The sequence below is a fragment of the Aspergillus wentii genome (assembly GCF_001890725.1).
Source record: "Aspergillus wentii DTO 134E9 unplaced genomic scaffold ASPWEscaffold_3, whole genome shotgun sequence".
In the NCBI taxonomy this organism is placed as follows: domain Eukaryota; kingdom Fungi; phylum Ascomycota; class Eurotiomycetes; order Eurotiales; family Aspergillaceae; genus Aspergillus; species Aspergillus wentii.
This window is the reverse complement of record NW_024467834.1, coordinates 1,770,364-1,786,397: the sequence shown is the minus strand read 5'-3', so window position 1 is coordinate 1,786,397 and position 16,034 is coordinate 1,770,364. Positions and strand designations below refer to the sequence as shown.

At 47.9% G+C, this 16,034-nt stretch overlaps 11 protein-coding genes across 11 annotated transcripts; 7 read left to right on the top strand and 4 right to left on the bottom strand.

Annotated features, from left to right (window-relative positions):
• Nucleotides 1–163: 163 nt before the first annotated feature.
• ASPWEDRAFT_436777 (uncharacterized protein) lies at nucleotides 164–1,738 on the top strand. The gene is made up of 3 exons (XM_040836077.1): nucleotides 164–279; nucleotides 348–1,076; nucleotides 1,123–1,738. Exons 1-3 carry the CDS (start codon nucleotides 259–261, stop codon nucleotides 1,354–1,356), a joined length of 984 nt encoding a protein of 327 aa, XP_040690629.1. The 5' UTR covers nucleotides 164–258; the 3' UTR covers nucleotides 1,357–1,738.
• A 382-nt stretch (nucleotides 1,739–2,120) lies between these two features.
• On the top strand, nucleotides 2,121–2,682 carry ASPWEDRAFT_109092 (MARVEL domain-containing protein; the record flags this gene model as incomplete). The annotated part of the gene is made up of 2 exons (XM_040828054.1): nucleotides 2,121–2,378; nucleotides 2,428–2,682. 2 exons carry the CDS (start codon nucleotides 2,121–2,123, stop codon nucleotides 2,680–2,682), a joined length of 513 nt encoding a protein of 170 aa, XP_040690628.1.
• A 56-nt stretch (nucleotides 2,683–2,738) lies between these two features.
• Nucleotides 2,739–3,221, bottom strand: ASPWEDRAFT_170453 (uncharacterized protein; the record flags this gene model as incomplete). Its single annotated transcript, XM_040830625.1, has 1 exon — nucleotides 2,739–3,221. The coding sequence occupies one exon, from the start codon at nucleotides 3,219–3,221 to the stop codon at nucleotides 2,739–2,741; it is 483 nt and encodes a 160-aa protein (XP_040690627.1).
• A 325-nt stretch (nucleotides 3,222–3,546) lies between these two features.
• ASPWEDRAFT_170452 (wax synthase family protein) lies at nucleotides 3,547–4,731 on the bottom strand (the record flags this gene model as incomplete). The annotated part of the gene is made up of 1 exon (XM_040830624.1): nucleotides 3,547–4,731. The coding sequence occupies one exon, from the start codon at nucleotides 4,729–4,731 to the stop codon at nucleotides 3,547–3,549; it is 1,185 nt and encodes a 394-aa protein (XP_040690626.1).
• Nucleotides 4,732–5,008: 277 nt separating this feature from the next.
• Nucleotides 5,009–5,503, bottom strand: ASPWEDRAFT_170451 (uncharacterized protein; the record flags this gene model as incomplete). The annotated part of the gene is made up of 2 exons (XM_040830623.1): nucleotides 5,009–5,181; nucleotides 5,230–5,503. The coding sequence occupies 2 exons, from the start codon at nucleotides 5,501–5,503 to the stop codon at nucleotides 5,009–5,011; spliced, it is 447 nt and encodes a 148-aa protein (XP_040690625.1).
• A 1,227-nt stretch (nucleotides 5,504–6,730) lies between these two features.
• On the top strand, nucleotides 6,731–7,384 carry ASPWEDRAFT_181894 (uncharacterized protein; the record flags this gene model as incomplete). Its single annotated transcript, XM_040831888.1, has 3 exons — nucleotides 6,731–6,937; nucleotides 6,991–7,180; nucleotides 7,226–7,384. The coding sequence occupies 3 exons, from the start codon at nucleotides 6,731–6,733 to the stop codon at nucleotides 7,300–7,302; spliced, it is 474 nt and encodes a 157-aa protein (XP_040690624.1). The 3' UTR covers nucleotides 7,303–7,384.
• Nucleotides 7,385–7,961: 577 nt separating this feature from the next.
• Nucleotides 7,962–8,636, bottom strand: ASPWEDRAFT_67270 (uncharacterized protein; the record flags this gene model as incomplete). Its single annotated transcript, XM_040838895.1, has 2 exons — nucleotides 7,962–8,295; nucleotides 8,341–8,636. The coding sequence occupies 2 exons, from the start codon at nucleotides 8,634–8,636 to the stop codon at nucleotides 8,079–8,081; spliced, it is 513 nt and encodes a 170-aa protein (XP_040690623.1). The 3' UTR covers nucleotides 7,962–8,078.
• Nucleotides 8,637–8,942: 306 nt separating this feature from the next.
• Nucleotides 8,943–9,748, top strand: ASPWEDRAFT_38610 (uncharacterized protein). The gene is made up of 2 exons (XM_040834914.1): nucleotides 8,943–9,529; nucleotides 9,574–9,748. Exons 1-2 carry the CDS (start codon nucleotides 8,954–8,956, stop codon nucleotides 9,667–9,669), a joined length of 672 nt encoding a protein of 223 aa, XP_040690622.1. The 5' UTR covers nucleotides 8,943–8,953; the 3' UTR covers nucleotides 9,670–9,748.
• Nucleotides 9,749–10,095: 347 nt separating this feature from the next.
• ASPWEDRAFT_181891 (uncharacterized protein) lies at nucleotides 10,096–12,532 on the top strand (the record flags this gene model as incomplete). The annotated part of the gene is made up of 2 exons (XM_040831887.1): nucleotides 10,096–10,628; nucleotides 10,684–12,532. 2 exons carry the CDS (start codon nucleotides 10,096–10,098, stop codon nucleotides 12,530–12,532), a joined length of 2,382 nt encoding a protein of 793 aa, XP_040690621.1.
• A 107-nt stretch (nucleotides 12,533–12,639) lies between these two features.
• ASPWEDRAFT_38609 (uncharacterized protein) lies at nucleotides 12,640–13,587 on the top strand. Its single transcript, XM_040834913.1, has 2 exons — nucleotides 12,640–13,110; nucleotides 13,161–13,587. The coding sequence occupies exons 1-2, from the start codon at nucleotides 12,694–12,696 to the stop codon at nucleotides 13,518–13,520; spliced, it is 777 nt and encodes a 258-aa protein (XP_040690620.1). The 5' UTR covers nucleotides 12,640–12,693; the 3' UTR covers nucleotides 13,521–13,587.
• Nucleotides 13,588–14,939: 1,352 nt separating this feature from the next.
• ASPWEDRAFT_26379 (terpene synthase family protein) lies at nucleotides 14,940–16,033 on the top strand (the record flags this gene model as incomplete). The annotated part of the gene is made up of 3 exons (XM_040832846.1): nucleotides 14,940–15,035; nucleotides 15,081–15,396; nucleotides 15,450–16,033. The coding sequence occupies 3 exons, from the start codon at nucleotides 14,940–14,942 to the stop codon at nucleotides 16,031–16,033; spliced, it is 996 nt and encodes a 331-aa protein (XP_040690619.1).
• Nucleotide 16,034: the final 1 nt, after the last annotated feature.

Genomic DNA, 16,034 nt, shown 5'->3' with positions numbered 1-16,034 from the left:
GCATGTTTTGTATGGCAGCCTTCTACCTGATTGAGCATCACTAATATAGCAGATTCTTCCCCAACATCGAAGAAAACTTCTACATCGATGACAGTGACCTGGAAAAACCATTAAGCGCTGAAAATAAGGCCAAAAAGAAGGAACTCGAAAATGTTTGCAGCGCGCTGATCAAAAAGTTCTCACTTCCTGATTTTTTCTTCGAACGAGTTGGCTGGAACGCGAACGGTTTCTTTGGGAGTGTCAATAATCCACTGAAGAATGCCAATTATAGCAGCTACAGTACGTAAGCCTATCTCCTGAAAATGCGATGCTAATTGACAGACACCTTCGCTCGCTTCCTCTCCAAGACGGTATGGGAGGACAAAAACGCAAGTGAGGAAGAAGCAGCCGAATACGGCTACGACTGGCACTTTATGGCGTTTTGCAGTCTGTGGCGTTCAAGAACTCTGGAATATAGCAAGGCTCCCGTCATACCAGCAACCAACATCCTCATCTGCTTTGACCTTCAAGACCATCAGCAGGATGATATGATTAAGATTGTTCGAGAGAGACATTCGACCCAATCGAAAAACGACCCATTCCATCTGCTACAGTTGGCCAGCAGCTTCGTGATGAAGCAATTCGAACTGGACCTGTGGACATTCCAAAAGCCAATCCGAAATATTGAAAAGGCGCGAGACAATGCGCTGCAACGATCAGCCAAGGACGAACTGCTATTTAAGAGACGGTTTAAAGGATACACCAGCATGCATGAGCTATCACGACACGTTATCCATATATCAGAATCGCTTAATGTGGCTTCGAACAATCTACTCGCCATCGCCCGCGATCATCAGGACTTGACTCCGTCCATCAGATCGACAAACACAACAAAGGCACTACAACTCCATGCCAACATGCTATCCAATCTCAGACTCCGAGCCGATGCATTCGTCGAGCGAATGAATAATGAAATCGGCTGCGCGTCCAATCTAGTCTCGGTCGAAATTCTCGATCAAACACGCGATGATGGAAAATCTCTGGCATCAACTGTCTCAGTCCTAACACTTCTCTTCCTGCCTGGGACGTTCATGTCGGTATGGTACCTCCACCATTACTATATATTCATTGCTAATATAGTAGGGCTTCTTCGGAATGAACTTCTTCGACATTTCCTCCGATGGATCATCATGGGTCGTCTCCCCCCAGATATACGTCTTCTTCATCTGCACCATCCCCATCACGTTACTTGGGTTTCTGATTTTCATTCTCGAGTTGAATATGCTTCGCTGGACGAAAAATGCGTCCAAGCCAATGAGGGATTATGTGCATCGGCGGTTTTTCAATGCGCCTGTTAAGCCGGCGAGTCAGGCTTGATTTGTAAGTATATCTACGGTATATAGTATTCAATTATCCAATGTGCATATATATACTCAGTCAGAGCTATGCAGTGTCCGGTATTTCGGAGTTAGGTGGATGGATTCAGATCCTGATGTCTGTTCACATTAAGGTCGCAAAAGGTATGATGTCCGCCCGCTTATAAATAGTTCTTTTAACAACCCAGTCTGTCCCAACCCCAGCGACATAATACACACTTCGGCCAAGGCCTTGCGGTATGCAGCTTTGGAGCGCTAGTAGGGACACCCATCACAGCGTTTTGATAAGCCATATTCTGCGGAGTAGCGCTTCTGGTTGGCGCTGTTGCCAGTTATCAGCAAGGCTATTGCTTAACTCGACAGTTGGCAATTTATTTAGCGCTGGATGGAGGTATAAACAAGCAGCATCACCCAGAAGTGAAATATTGGCTAGTGTGTGATTCTAGCCCTGTTGCTCGGCGGTTGGACATCAGGCTGTGCAGCCTTGCGATCAAACAACCCTGTGTGACTCAGATGCAGGGAAGTGGATACAATCCAGAATGATTGGCTGGGAGGGCCTGATAAATCAGGCTCAAACAAGGTCGACTGCTCAGCCTTGTGTCCTGTCCTTCTTGGCCCCCATTTTCCTCGTATACAGACTGCGGCTGCTTGCAAGGCTGTGCGACTGTTTCATCCTGCATGAGAAATCAGGCTGTTTAAAACCCCTTCTGTCCTTTCTTTCTCTTTTCCGTTCTTTCAACTCTACATTATTATTCAACCATCAAAATGCAGTTGGTTACCTCCATTCTCCGTGCTTTCCAGCTCCTCTTCGCCATCATCGTCCTCGGCCTCTCCGTCAATCTCGCCAAGGGCCAAGTACGAGGCTCGGCGCCCGCAGAGACCGGCTACGCTGCATTCACCGGCGGCTTTGGAATCGTCGCAGCCTTTGTCGGCATCGTCGCTTTGTTCGTTGATTCCCTAAGCGGTATTATCTCGGGTGCCCTTGACGCCGTTGCTAGTATTGCCTTTCTCGCTGGTGGAATCGTACGTCCCTCTCTTCCTGTCTGTATACCTGCCATGCTGACCATATCAGGCCTACGCCGTCGTCCTCAAGGGAACCAGCTGCGATAAATTACGCAGCATTTGGGACAACAAAATCCTCAGTCAGGGATGTTACGAGGAGGATGACTTTAAGATTTGCAACGCTGGGGTTGATAAAGTGAAGAGTCGGTGTCACTCGGCCAAGGCGGATACGGCATTTATGTTCCTCAACTTTTTTGTTTGCGTCGCTGTTTGTGGTTGGGTTTTGTTTAAGAGGAGAGGATCTACTGGCGCCAGTTACGCTTAAGCTTGGATATGAAGATGATATTAATCAACGCTAGAGATACCACAACAATACCAAAATCAACCCTTAATAGCAGTTAAATGCTCATCAATAATCGCCGCATCATAAAGCACATGCAGCACCTTCTTCTTCCCAAACGAAACACTCTCCAGCCCCTTCTTCTCCGTACACTTGAAAAACCGCACCGACTTGCCCATCGCAATCGCCCCATGTATCGTCTGCCTGCCACTAATCTGGATCAGCTCCAACTCATCCTCGAGGCCGGGTTTGCTGTCCCGCCAGCTGAAGCGCTTTTCCTCAATCTCGGAGGGCCGGAAGTGCATGATGAGGAAGGGCGGGTTGCCGTGTTCGAGGTCGTGGTAGATGCTTGCTGTGCAGAGTTCGACGCCGGGGAAGTCGGCGGTCATGGTTTCGTAGATGCGGTTGTCGGTGGCTGTGGCTTCGGGGGAGCTGGGATAGTGGGTGAGTAGGCGGGACATCCAGGCGGTACGTACCTCTTGCTCGGTGGATTCGGGGTTGATCTTGTGGATTGGGACGGACATGGTGGTGGTGTTGAAGTGGTGTATGGTAGTATGGTGATGGAGGAGAGTTATCTATTAGATAGATGGTGGTGGGTTATGAAATTGGGGTAGTGTGCCTTATATAGATGTTCTGGACAGTCCAGCTGATCAATAGAAAGGATATAACCCTTGTTCATCTACACAAAGAAGGACAAACAAAGACATTCATTGTCATCTATTCTTTCACTTTCAACTCTTTCAACGCAAACTTGTTCCTGGTCACGAGGTACTTCTTTGTCTATCCAAAACATCTACCATCACCATGTCTCAAGACCAGAAGTGAAAGACTGACAATGACTGCCAATGCTCATTCCATCTCCAGCACATCCTGCAGATGACAATACACCTTTGCATACTGCCACTTGGGCACACTCCAAAACAAGAATCCAAACACCCACATATATCCAAACGCTCTTCCCAAAAGCCCTCCTCTCAGTCTCTCCCATCTTGCCTTCTGTCCACACCTCTGCATAACAATATTCACCATCTTTAGAATGACAACCTCAACAGCCCCAGCCACAAAATTCATACAAAACCACCACACATCCCCTCCCCACCCACAATGATCCCCCAACTGCCACGCCACACCCGCATGCGCAACCCCCGAAAACAGGAATATCAAAAATATAACCACTACCTTATCCACCCCTGATCCAGAGCGCAGACCAATAATTCTCCGAGACAGCCATTTAGCGTGATTCTTATACGGACGCACAACAATCTGATGCCAGAATCGGCCCCAGAAACGACGCATACTCCACGCGTTGCTTGGGAGGCCGAAAATCGGTGGCCATTCGGATGGAGTGTCCAGACGGAGGAGTGGCACGGCGATGAGAGAGAGGGCAGCGTGCGCGGCGTCTAGCATGGATACTGCGGCGAAGGCCCACCACAGCACGAAGACGGCTCGCATTTGGGTTTCGCGGGGGGTAATGGGCGTCGATGAGGAGAGGAGTCGTCTGAAGTAGACTTGGTGGGAGGGGTCAAATTCGGAGAACTGGATGGGCATGAACCAGGCTGGGAATATGTGTGTCTTCCCCCAGGTATATGCGGTGCAGTATGCAAGTAGTTTTGCAGTGCGGGTTATGGTGAATCTGCGTATTGATGGCGAGTACTCATATGCAGGAATCGACTGTCGGGTTGTCCCGAGTAGACGTGGGTTATTCCACTGCTTCAATGCTCGATGGTACTTGACTGGAATGTATTTGGCTATTCTGCCGTGGTGGGTGCGTTTCGTTTCCTCCCATACTTCCGGGTCTTCAAGCCAGAGGAATGAGGTCGAATGTGCGACCCAGATACAGATGAGAAGGCCCCAGAGACTGCTCACATCGCCGGGCCAGTGGTCTGCTGTTCTGAATGAGAGATAGGAGGGGAGTAGAATGAATGGTAGGAGGTATCTTGATTGAACAGTAGTTGCGATGAAAAAGGCGCCAACAGATAATGCAAAGTATGAAATAGGGATGAAGATGGGGAGTGTTTGCATGAACAAAGACATGAAGTTAAGAACTTGGATAGAAGTTACAGCAGCGATTTATCATAAGTGCTACTCTATATATACCCATGATTTATTTAGACATGGCCCCCATTTTCAGGGACGCCCCACTCTCTACTGTGGTTTAACAGCCATGGGGCTGACTGCATCGGGCATACGATGCCATTTTCTTCCGGTTATGCCATTCAACAAAATCACATTCAGATACAAACCAACTAGCCCCCATCCATCTGACAATACAGTCTCACTAGTCTCATACATTCACAATCGAAACACCATCCTAACCAGACAAAGCCTGCTGCAAATCCTTCTTATCCTGCGCACTCAAACCGTGGTATTCAAGACTCGAACTACCCATAGTAGTGGGAACAGGGCCACCAGCCTGAGCGGGCTCTTTCAAAAGAACCGTAGCCAGATTCATACAAGCAGCGGGAACGTTATCCGCGCGGGCGGCTATCAATCATCAGTAATCATATAGCATATACTAGATGGGAAACGTACAGTCATCACCAGTATCATACACATGCACAGGATCCTTCTGCGCGTTGATCTGCTGGGTGCACTGGTCGACCGACTCCTGGGAGACCCCCGCGGGAAGACCGCGAGAGAACATGTCGCGGCTGGACTTGCTGGCTGCAACGCCGATGCCGCCGGAGATGCCTCCACCGAGGACACCGCCAGCAACGGTGGCGATGATGGCGGGGGGTGCAGGGCAGAATTGCACGAGGGAGATGGCGGCCAGGGTGGCCATTCCAGCGGTCTTGAAGGTGTGCATTTTGGCTTTGGAAGTTGAAGTGAAGTGGGAAGAGGGTTGGAATGAGTTGCTTGGTGTTTTCAGTGAGAGTTGCTGATGAGAGGAGAATCAGATGAAGACGAAGCAGCTATTTATCTTTGCAATCCCCCTATTCAATTCCATCTTCTACCATCATCCCTCATTGCATGAGGCATTTCTTCTCTACCAAGGCAATATCCAATCCAGTCATCCGATAGTATCTTTGGTAAGGTAGCGATGAAGCCGTTGACCACATGAGCATTGAGATACTCATATTGGGGCCGTAAACTGGAGCCATATTCATTCTAGATAGTATTCATGGGTATGAATCCTACAGCCAAGATATTCCTGGCTGATGAATATAGTCAGTGGAGAGATACAAGTCGTTGCATTGCGGTGTCGGATATTTCGTTCTAGAAGAGCGATTGATTCATTTATTCATCCATTCAGAATGATTAGAGAACCAACAGTATGTATCTACTTCGTAAATTGGATTGGCATATCAAGTGGGTCAAGTATCATGTCTACATAGCCTGTTCCGTCGTTGACCTTCCTGGACTGGAGAGACTGCATGAAGATCATCGATAGAATGACTAGGGTATTGTCTTCATATCTAAGCACAGACTACTTATAGCCAATAGAAATCGTTTTATTGTGTTGGTTACGAAGGATTATTAGAAGTACCTGATATCCTTATATCCCCACTTCTTGTCTTAGAGGCAGTATGCATTGCATGATTCAGGGACTGCTCCACTATTCCTTAATCCATAGCATCATCTGATTATGCCGTCTTGGGGCTGCTTGCAATCGGACTCAGGATACTCTCCGATGTGACTCGCAAGGTACTATCTGGTCTATCTGGAAGACTAAGAACCTTCATCGTCCATAGCATCACGAGGCAATTCTTTAGCTTCAGACAAGGGGCCAAATTGAAGCCAAGCGTAGCATCACCCACTTTGAATAGTAACAACATACAATCAGGAAATGCCTCACTCAACTCCCAGTCATTTGGCCCCCATGTACATCCCCGTTGCATGATGGTAAGTCGGAATTCCCAATTTGGTGACCAAGGAGGTTCTCAGCAACCCCGTATATTGCTCTTTCTTGAATACGAATAGTAATCACGATATCCGTGTATATAAACATCATTTCCTCCTGTTTCCATCACCCATCCACTCACAACCCAATTCATCTATACATTCTCGCATTCAAGTCTATATCATTATCAAAATGAAGACCTTTATCCCTGCCGTCTCTGCCATCGCAGCCCTCACTGCCATGGTCGATTTCTGCCCTGCTCCTCCCGCAGCCGTCCTCGAGCCCATCCTGATGGGTGTCCTGGGCTCAACCTGGGGAGGAGTCACTGGCGGTGTCATCAACAAAATCCACAACGAGAGTAAGCGTGACTTTGTCAAATACACCATTCGCGCTGACGACGTAAGTCACCCATCCCCTTCTCAATCCAATAATGTCTACTGACAAAACATCAGCCCTTCGCCAACCTCCCCCAACCCGCCGGAAACCAGTGCAAGGAACAATTGCACGGCGTGACTGTCAAATTCTCGCCCAGTGGAAAGGGGGCGTTCCGCATTGACAACGTCCCCTCTTCCTGCATGACTCTGTCGAATGTTATTCTCGGGGACGGAACGGATCCGAACCAGCCGCGTCCTACGCCTCTTGGTAAGTTGTTCTTTGGCTATGTTTGGACGGTTACTGACTTGGTAGGCTCTGACGCTTTGAGCTACAATGGGGTTTCGGATGATGATTTGAATCGTCTTCAGGCTATTTTTGATGGTAATTAGATATTATATGGATAGGGGATTGGATGTTGTACGTATGGGGTCTGTGAGGTGGATGTATTGGTAGTGCTTAGTTAGCTTCCGGTTCGATTATCAATTATATTATCTGTTTTGGTTCTTTATTTATTCTTTCATGATTCATGCTCCTATATGGACCTTCTAGATTAAGTTAGTGTGATCACTGCATAAATCCCCGCATTCCTTCTCCACATTAGACCTCGATAAGAGGGACGGTATATTCATGTCTCATATCTAATATACAGATGTATCTCTATACCTACGATTGACTTAAATCTACACCTCATAGTAATAAATTATCTAGATACAGGATATCTAACCTGGCAAGTAGCAAACAACACGAGTCACGACAACATCAGAAGAATTCACTAAACCCCTGACACCACATAGCCTGATTCCTTTCCGCATTCTGCAGTGCACGTTGCAAGGCGTTGGGGCCAAAACAGAGTGGGTCATTCTGCACCCTTTTAAAAAAACAGCCCCCAAGCCAAGGTGATGGGTCGAAGCCACGAGCAAGGTACGCCATATGAGGTGAGGTTAATTCCACGAGTGTTCTTGGCTACTGTCGATCTTTCTGATATTCAACATGGCTAGGGTAGCCATCATCGGACCTTAACAACGGTCCGACTGTAACATCGTCGGTGGCGGAGTATATCTCGTATACTTGATCTACAGCATCTGATTCAGAAACTACTCTTGATACCAATTACAAACAGTCATATCACAGTAATCCTTCATTCCGCTTTTACGGACACAATCCGTCATACCATCCAGCACACCATTCCCACCGCAACAGCAACACTCGCCCCCTGCATCACCCACGGGTAAGTCTTCACCACCAAACTCGCCCATCCAAGACTAGGCACATAGCCTCGTACTAACCCGATGATCTCGTCGCGATACACAAACGTCCGTCGACCAGGATACAGCCCGACGTCATCCGCAACGTTATTATCGCCTTTTGTCAGAATCACTTGTCTATCCCTGTCAGCACTAACCGCATACTCCCAGCTCCCTACCTACCTAGATAGACCATGATTGTCAACATCCTGCGATACCTTGATGGCACGGTGAACCATCGGTAATGGCCGGCCAGGAAACCAGACGACAGGGATATCACCTGCCTGGATTTGCTCCTTTCGGTTCCAGAGGAGAATCAGATCGCCCCGGTGAAAGGCCGGTGACATGGACTCGGAGGTGACGACCATGATGGGGTGTGCTGTGCCGGTGAGTGCGCAGAGAGCTTTCCAGGCCATGAAGATGGATGCGATGGCCCAGAGGACGGGGAATGCTTCGGTGAGGAGGCGTCGTGTTTTCATTTTTGACAGTAAAGTGTAGATAATACAGGATAGTTAACATGAATCATGGACTTGATGTGGGTATATAATGGTGTAGTATAAACTCCACGTGAAACAGGAACAATAACACTTGGCGGAACATCTCCGAAACCCGAATTGGCCCCCAACAGCCAAGGGGATTGAATCGCCCCCATGGCATCATCTATTAATAAACCCATCATATGATGATTTGCAGTCTGCTCAATAGGGATCCATGCGGGGCAGACAGTGATTATGTAACTCAGTGTTTAAAACTACCTCCTGAATAGCATCACCCTTTCCTATTCTATAACTTCAAAATGGCCAAACTAGACGTCACCCCCCTCAAACAACCCGTCGCCATCCGCCCAGAACACATCGCCACATCCACCACATCTCTCCGCGTGGCACAGCATAAAAGCCTCTCCGGCGCGGACTTTACAATCTCAACATCCCCAGACACCGCCACCTCTTCAGAAACACCATCAACAAAGCTATTCTCCGTCGACGGCCACATCGCCTCATGGCGTCAACGCCGCCACTTCCGCGACGCATCCGGTCTCCCCCTCTTCGAACTCACCCGTAAATCAGCCGGCGTGACATGGTACGTCAGGCTACCCGGCGACGACACAGACGCGCAACCCATCGCGACGATCGCGACACGATCCAGCGTCCTCAAGGATAAATTCGACGTTCATCTCCTCAATGCTGCGGCGAATGGGGAAGAGGTCGTTTTGGAAGTCCGTGGGCAGGATGTCTGGAAACTCCGGACGAATGTCTATGTCAACGGAGCGATGGTGATGACGGCCAAGAGGACGGATAAGCTGTCGGCTTATGTCCCTGGGAAAACGCTGGAGTGGGATGTGGATGTTGCAGAGGGGTTGGATGCTTCGCTGGTGAGTTAATTGTGTGTCTTTTTATCCAATACTAACCGTAGCAGGCATCGGTTATTGTAGTTCTGCTAGGGGTGTTGATGTACCAGAGCAGTTATCCATCGTCTTTCTCTGGTGAGGCATCTGATAGCAAGGCATCGTGACGTCTTCTATGGATAAGTTCATTTATATAGTTCAATGTATTTCCTAGACGAACTTAATATACACTTGGGTTATTCTGTCTATATTCGATTACAGCTTACTCGATAATAAATATCGTAATTGTCAAAAATATCAAAGTAATGTCTAAATATATATTTTGAAATATATACTGCGTCAATATGTGGTTGATACTGTTTCGCCAGTGGCAAACAGACCATATTAGTTGAACCCCAGTTTAACTTGAATCTGCCTGATACTGACTAGAGCATGATTGACTAACTAATATAAGTTATTCCCGTCCTGAGGTTGATGAAAATGCGTAATGTTTCAATATACAGATTCTCAAAATGCAATATCAACCTACTATGGCGTGCTCGCGGGGTACATACTTATACATTCATTCTTCACAATTCATCTTCAGCATCAAAATGCATCTCACTCAATCTCAGCTTCAGCTCGCAGGGCCCTATTTTGCCCCTACAGGCCTGTATGAATATACAAAATCCCTCCCCTTCCTAGGAACCATCACCAGCGACACCACCACACTAACAGCAGGGGAATGGACCGAAATCTCCCTCAAATACACAGTCGGAGCATCCGGTCTCGCAGACGGCGCCTGGATCAAAGGCACCTTTAAATTCTACTCTGACTGGGCTCTATTCCAAACCTCAGATCGTACCAAAGATAATTTCATCAGCGCGGAGTATATACCCCGCCCTTTACTTCCCGGACAGACGCCCGCTACGGTGCAGTCGTTGGGCGTGCGGTTTGACCAAAAAGGCCATGAGAGGCCGTTTCAGAAGGCTGTTATTATTGACATTCACGACGGGTATTTAAATCCCGGTGATGTGATTTTGATCCGGTTGGGGGATCGTCGGTTTGGGGGGCGAGGGACGAGAGTGCAGAGCTTTGTGGAGAGGGATTTTAGATGGCGGTTTTATATTGATCCAGTTGGGACTTCGTGAGTTTTTCTTTTCATTTATTTATCATTCGTGGCTTTTTGACAGTCGTGGTAGTCGGTTTGCTCCTATTCAGGATCTTTCGTGGGATGTCGTGGCGGGGAGTCCGTATAGACTTGGGCTTGTTTCGCCTAGATTGGTGAGAGATGGTGTTGCATTCGCTATTCATGCTCATGCTGAGGATATCTGGGGGAATGTAACTCGTGATATTCGTGGTTTCTTTGAGCTGGATATCAAGGGTGATGTTATTGGACAATCAACCGCCGAAGGATGGACGAATACCATATTCGACAACCTCACTCTACCGCATGGAGATTACACCTACACCATCACGTTCCAAAGTGACGATGGAAAAATCCATCTTCTAAACACTGCCCACTTGACCATCTCTTCCAACCTGTCTATTCCCAGAATCCTCTTTGGGGATCTGCATGTCCATTCAGACGACACAGTCGGGACAGAATCATCGTTATACAACTTCACCTACGGACGAGACATCGCAGCCCTAGACATCCTAGGCTACACAGCAAACGACTTTCAAATTACGCACGAACGCTGGGTAGCAACAGTCAACCTGATCAAATCTCTCAATCAACCTGGTAAATTCGTCATCTTCCCGGGCACAGAATGGTGCGGGAACTCTGCGGCAGGAGGGGACCATAATGTTGTCTTTTTGAATGATCCAACAACCAACCCGCCTGCATTTCCCGTTACTCAAGACGGCACTGTTGCGCGCTCTTTCGAGTGGTCGGTGGATGGGCCGAAAGATCTCGTCCCCGGTGCGTGGCCGCTGGACGAAGTGTATGCCATCTACGGTCAAGACACGGAGAAGCATCTCCTCATCCCGCATGTTGGTGGGCGGCGGTGCAATCTCAGCTGGCATCATCCAGGACTCGAACGACTGCTTGAGATTGGCAGTGCCTGGGGCCAGTTTGAGTGGTTGCTTCGTGATGCTCTCGCCCGGGGATGGAGGATGGGGGTGTCTGCCAACTCTGACGAGCATCGTGGGCGATGCGGTGGTGGTGTTCCTGGGACGGCAGTGTTTGGGACAAGAGGAGGGCTAACGGGTGTTTTGGCTGATAGGCTGGAGCGTGGTGATGTTGCTGCTGCGTTACGTTCTCGACATACTTTTGCTACGACGGGGCAGCGGTTGGTTGGTTTAGTCAAGGTCAAGGGAGGTGATGCTATCCAAGGTGATGAGATTACATGGCCCAAAGGCAAGCCTGTGGAGTTTGAGTATCTCTTTCTTGGGGATAGGGGATTCGCTTCGATTGAAGCGCTCAACACAACTGGGCTTGCCTGGAGCAGACACTTCTGGTCTGAGTCTCAGCAATCGCCGTCCATTCTTCGAGTTACCTGGGGCGGAGCTCGACTTTATGATCGGTATCGAGAGGCAATCTGGAATGGCAGGATTGAGCTGTCAGAAGCTGTGATTGACCGCCTTGAACCGTTTGGTGGGATTGAAGATAATCCCGAAGACCAGGTTATCCAATCCGGCTCACAGGCTGCCACATTTTCCAGTCATACCAGCGGTGATGCGGACGGTGTTCATGTACACTTTTCATCGGGCGTGCCATCGTCAATCGCCATTTCGGGTAATATCGGTGGCTACGTCAAAGTTGGCGATGCGTTGGCTGGAAACCCCCATCAACATCAACCGACATTCTCCCTTGAAGCATCCTGGGATGAGATTCAAGTTCCTGGCGGTAAGGCGATTGAAATAAAAGGCGGCTGTGAATTGTTTGTGCGGGTTGAGGCTATTCCCGATATTTCCCTCCCTCGTCGGGTTGAAGGCGATGTTGCTGTTACCGGTGATGCGGTGTATTTTGTCGGCAGAGAATGGAGTGGAGAGAAGGTTGTGACTAGTCCGATATTTATGGATTATGTGGATTCATCTCCATTATAATGTTGAAAAATGAGGTTATATCAGCCAATCAGCATGCGGGAGTGACATGCTCTGATTTTATTTACAACACCACATTTCCTCCACTTCATCTATACACAATGTTCGCTCTTCGACCAAAAAGGGTCTTTCTCCCTCCTAGACTACTGCCATATAGATATAACATGTCAACTATATCAGACCGTCGATCCTTCGCCATCCCAGAAGCCCAGGATGACCAAGCCATCCGCCAAAAATACCGACCTTTCATCCTCAACGACACAAACACCAATGACTGGATCAACAACCTCGAATTAACCACCGTCCTCGACATGGTAGAAACGAACCTCCAAACCAGCGACCGACCAAAAGTCCTCGTTCTCTACGGCAGTCTGCGTGCACGATCGTACTCCCGCCTCGTGGCATTCGAAGCATCCCGCATTCTCTTCCGTCTTGGCTGTGATGTCCGCGTCTTCAACCCTGACGGTCTACCCGTGAAGAATGATACAGACCACACCCATCCCAAAGTCCAAGAACTCCGTGATCTGAGTATCTGGAGCGACGGCCATGTCTGGGTTTCTCCCGAACAGCACGGAAATCTCGTATGTACACCTTCCACCCCATAGTAGTACATACATACTAACAATCGCAGACGGCCGTTTTCAAAAACCAAATCGACTGGATCCCCCTCACCACCAACAGCGTGCGCCCAACGCAAGGCCGCACTCTCGCCATCGCCCAAGTCTGCGGCGGCTCGCAGTCCTTCAACGCCGTTAATTCGCTGCGTATTCTGGGTCGGTGGATGCGCATGTTCACCATCCCGAACCAGTCGTCGATTCCGCGCGCGTATACCCATTTTCCCGATCAGGGGCAGCCGGATGATGAGCGGTTGGTGTATTCTGGGAATAGGGATCGATTGGTGGATTGTATGGAGGAGTTTGTCAAATATACGCTTGTGATGAGGCCGCATATAGAGCTGTTTGGGGATCGGTTTAGTGAGAGAAGTACTTGATAGAGATAATAGAAAGGATAGATAATAGATAAATAGATAATAGATGGTGTAAATTATTCACATGACGGGTATAAATATCATCCACAGCACGGCAAATCAAGCCCCAGTAGCCTTCTCTCTCCCACTTCTCTCTAAACCCCTTCCGACTCCGCACCTCCGGAACAGCAGCTTGTTTCTCGCTTGTTCTCGACTCTTGCACAACCAGTGTGTTCGAGGTTGAAGCCCATGTTGAGTGAGGATGGATATAGAATGGGTATTGAGAAAAGGTTGGGTTGGATATTGAGTGCATTTGACAATGAATGATCTATTCAGAAATGACGACGCCAAGAGAACCTGGGGCAATTAGTAGGGCAAACTAGCCAATGGTAGCTGATATTAAATTGAAACGCAGCCAATCGGAAACTGTACACCCAGTCACCTGCACTAGGACTGATTTGGATATTGGTCTGCAGGTCTTCACTGCCTCCAGTTGAGAAACAGTCAAATGCATGTTCTGCATGTTCATTTTTAACATATCCGAAATAGAGCGGCTGCTATGGACTGGACTGTTCCACAGTGTCTTTCATCATGGCGTTGTGGGAATCTGATTATATCTGTGGAAAGACAGTTATCGGACCATTTCGTTCCATGGAACACTCCAGGAACCTCTATTAGCAAAATATCAATGGATGACCAAACTCTCGCTGTACCCTCGAATTAAAAATATAATATTTCCACGGGATTTGACTACCATGCACTTCCTTTGGAGTAATAATATGTGTATCTCTAAACTATATATCAACTGCAGTATCACCCTTATACTTCATCTAGCAGAAAGTCTACTAAAAATATAAACTTCCAAGGAATAGAATTGGTGTAGAAACCTCGCCAGACCTTCCTCCTCATCCTTAACTCTAATCTCTTTGTATATCACTATCAGTTACACAACATCCAACCTTGCTTGATTGGCAATTCCAGGTTCTACTTGTCTTTGATTCTGTGATACTATGCACATACCATATCTCATGTTTGCCATATCTCTTTCACTTTGAATAGTCTGGTTTTGTAGCACCTTTTCCTATCCTGATACCCCTGGCATTGCCTGCTTACATGGCTCTTTCCTATTTAGGCCAGATTCACAATCTTGTATACTATACTTTGTGAGGGATATTGCACACCGACTACATTTGTATTTCCTATCTCGTGTATCATTCTTGCTTTAAAGTAGGTCGTGTCGGAAGATTGCCATCCGGGTGGCATTGATGATAGCATTCCTCGTAGCTATGTAGCAGCATTTACCTCATAGAATATTAATTGTACAACCTGATAGCTGAAAAGGTCTAGACATTATGATATGGAATAAACACTCAGCTCAGAGATATATGGTCCAAGTTATTTAAACTAACTTCTCATCTCTTTCATACATTCGACAACATCAACATGACCGGCCAAATCAAAGAATACGAACGAACCCAGGCCAATCCAGACATCAAAACCTGTCTGATTCCTCTAAAAACACCAGATCTATCTTTTAATGTACATTCACCCCTGCGTCCCATTTCTCTCTAATCCTCGCAACAGTTGAAAATCCTCCAGCATGGAATTCTCCCTGCAAACACCCCCTCTCCACGGATCATCACCCAGTCGCATATCAAATTCAAATCATCCATTCATCCAGATGGCGCCACCGCTTCTGAGCTTACAGAAAGATGTATCGCAGATGTTGAGGCGATCAACCTTTTCTTCCCTGATGTCAGGCCGGAGAATATTCGGGTTTGCATGGCGGCGTGGTTGGCGACGCTGTGTGCTGTCGATGATATACTCGAGCTGATGCCGTTGGAGGCTGCCCAGGCGTCGTTGGAAAGGACGATTGAGCGAGATAAATCGCTTTGTGTTGGTGAGTACGGTGAGTACTGTATATGCATCTGTTTATTTATACTGATAGTATAGGCCACGATCAAGTTGGATTCATCCTCAACGCCTTTCGAGATCACTGCGGCTCACAACTATCCCCTACCGTCGCGGATAGTCTCATGCAAGCTGTCTATGGTGTTTTTCAAGGCTTAATTGACGAATTCTCCTTCCGACAAGGTCATCTCCCGAATACCCTCGAGACGTACATGGGCATTCGGAATCGGACCATCGGGCTTGATCCCTTCTTCGTCTTGATTAGAAGTATCTTCCATCCGAGCGAGTATCTCGATGAACTAGCCCTTCTACAAAAGACTGTCTGCACCGTTAATGGGCTCCAGAATGATCTTGTCGGTCTGGATAAAGATCTGAAAGAGGGAGAGCTGATGAATGCTGTCGTGGTTTTGCAGGGACAGGATCACCAAGCACTGCTTGATACTACACAAACAGTGTGTCTGATGCACAACAAGCATATTCTAGATGCGATGGATATCTCCCAGCAGCTGCAGATGAAAATGAAGGATCAGAATGGGGCGATGTTTGCCTCTATCTTGTTGGCTTTTACAGAGACGCATTTCAAATGGTGCACGTTAGCAAAGCGATATCAGGTTAATCTCCAGTGAC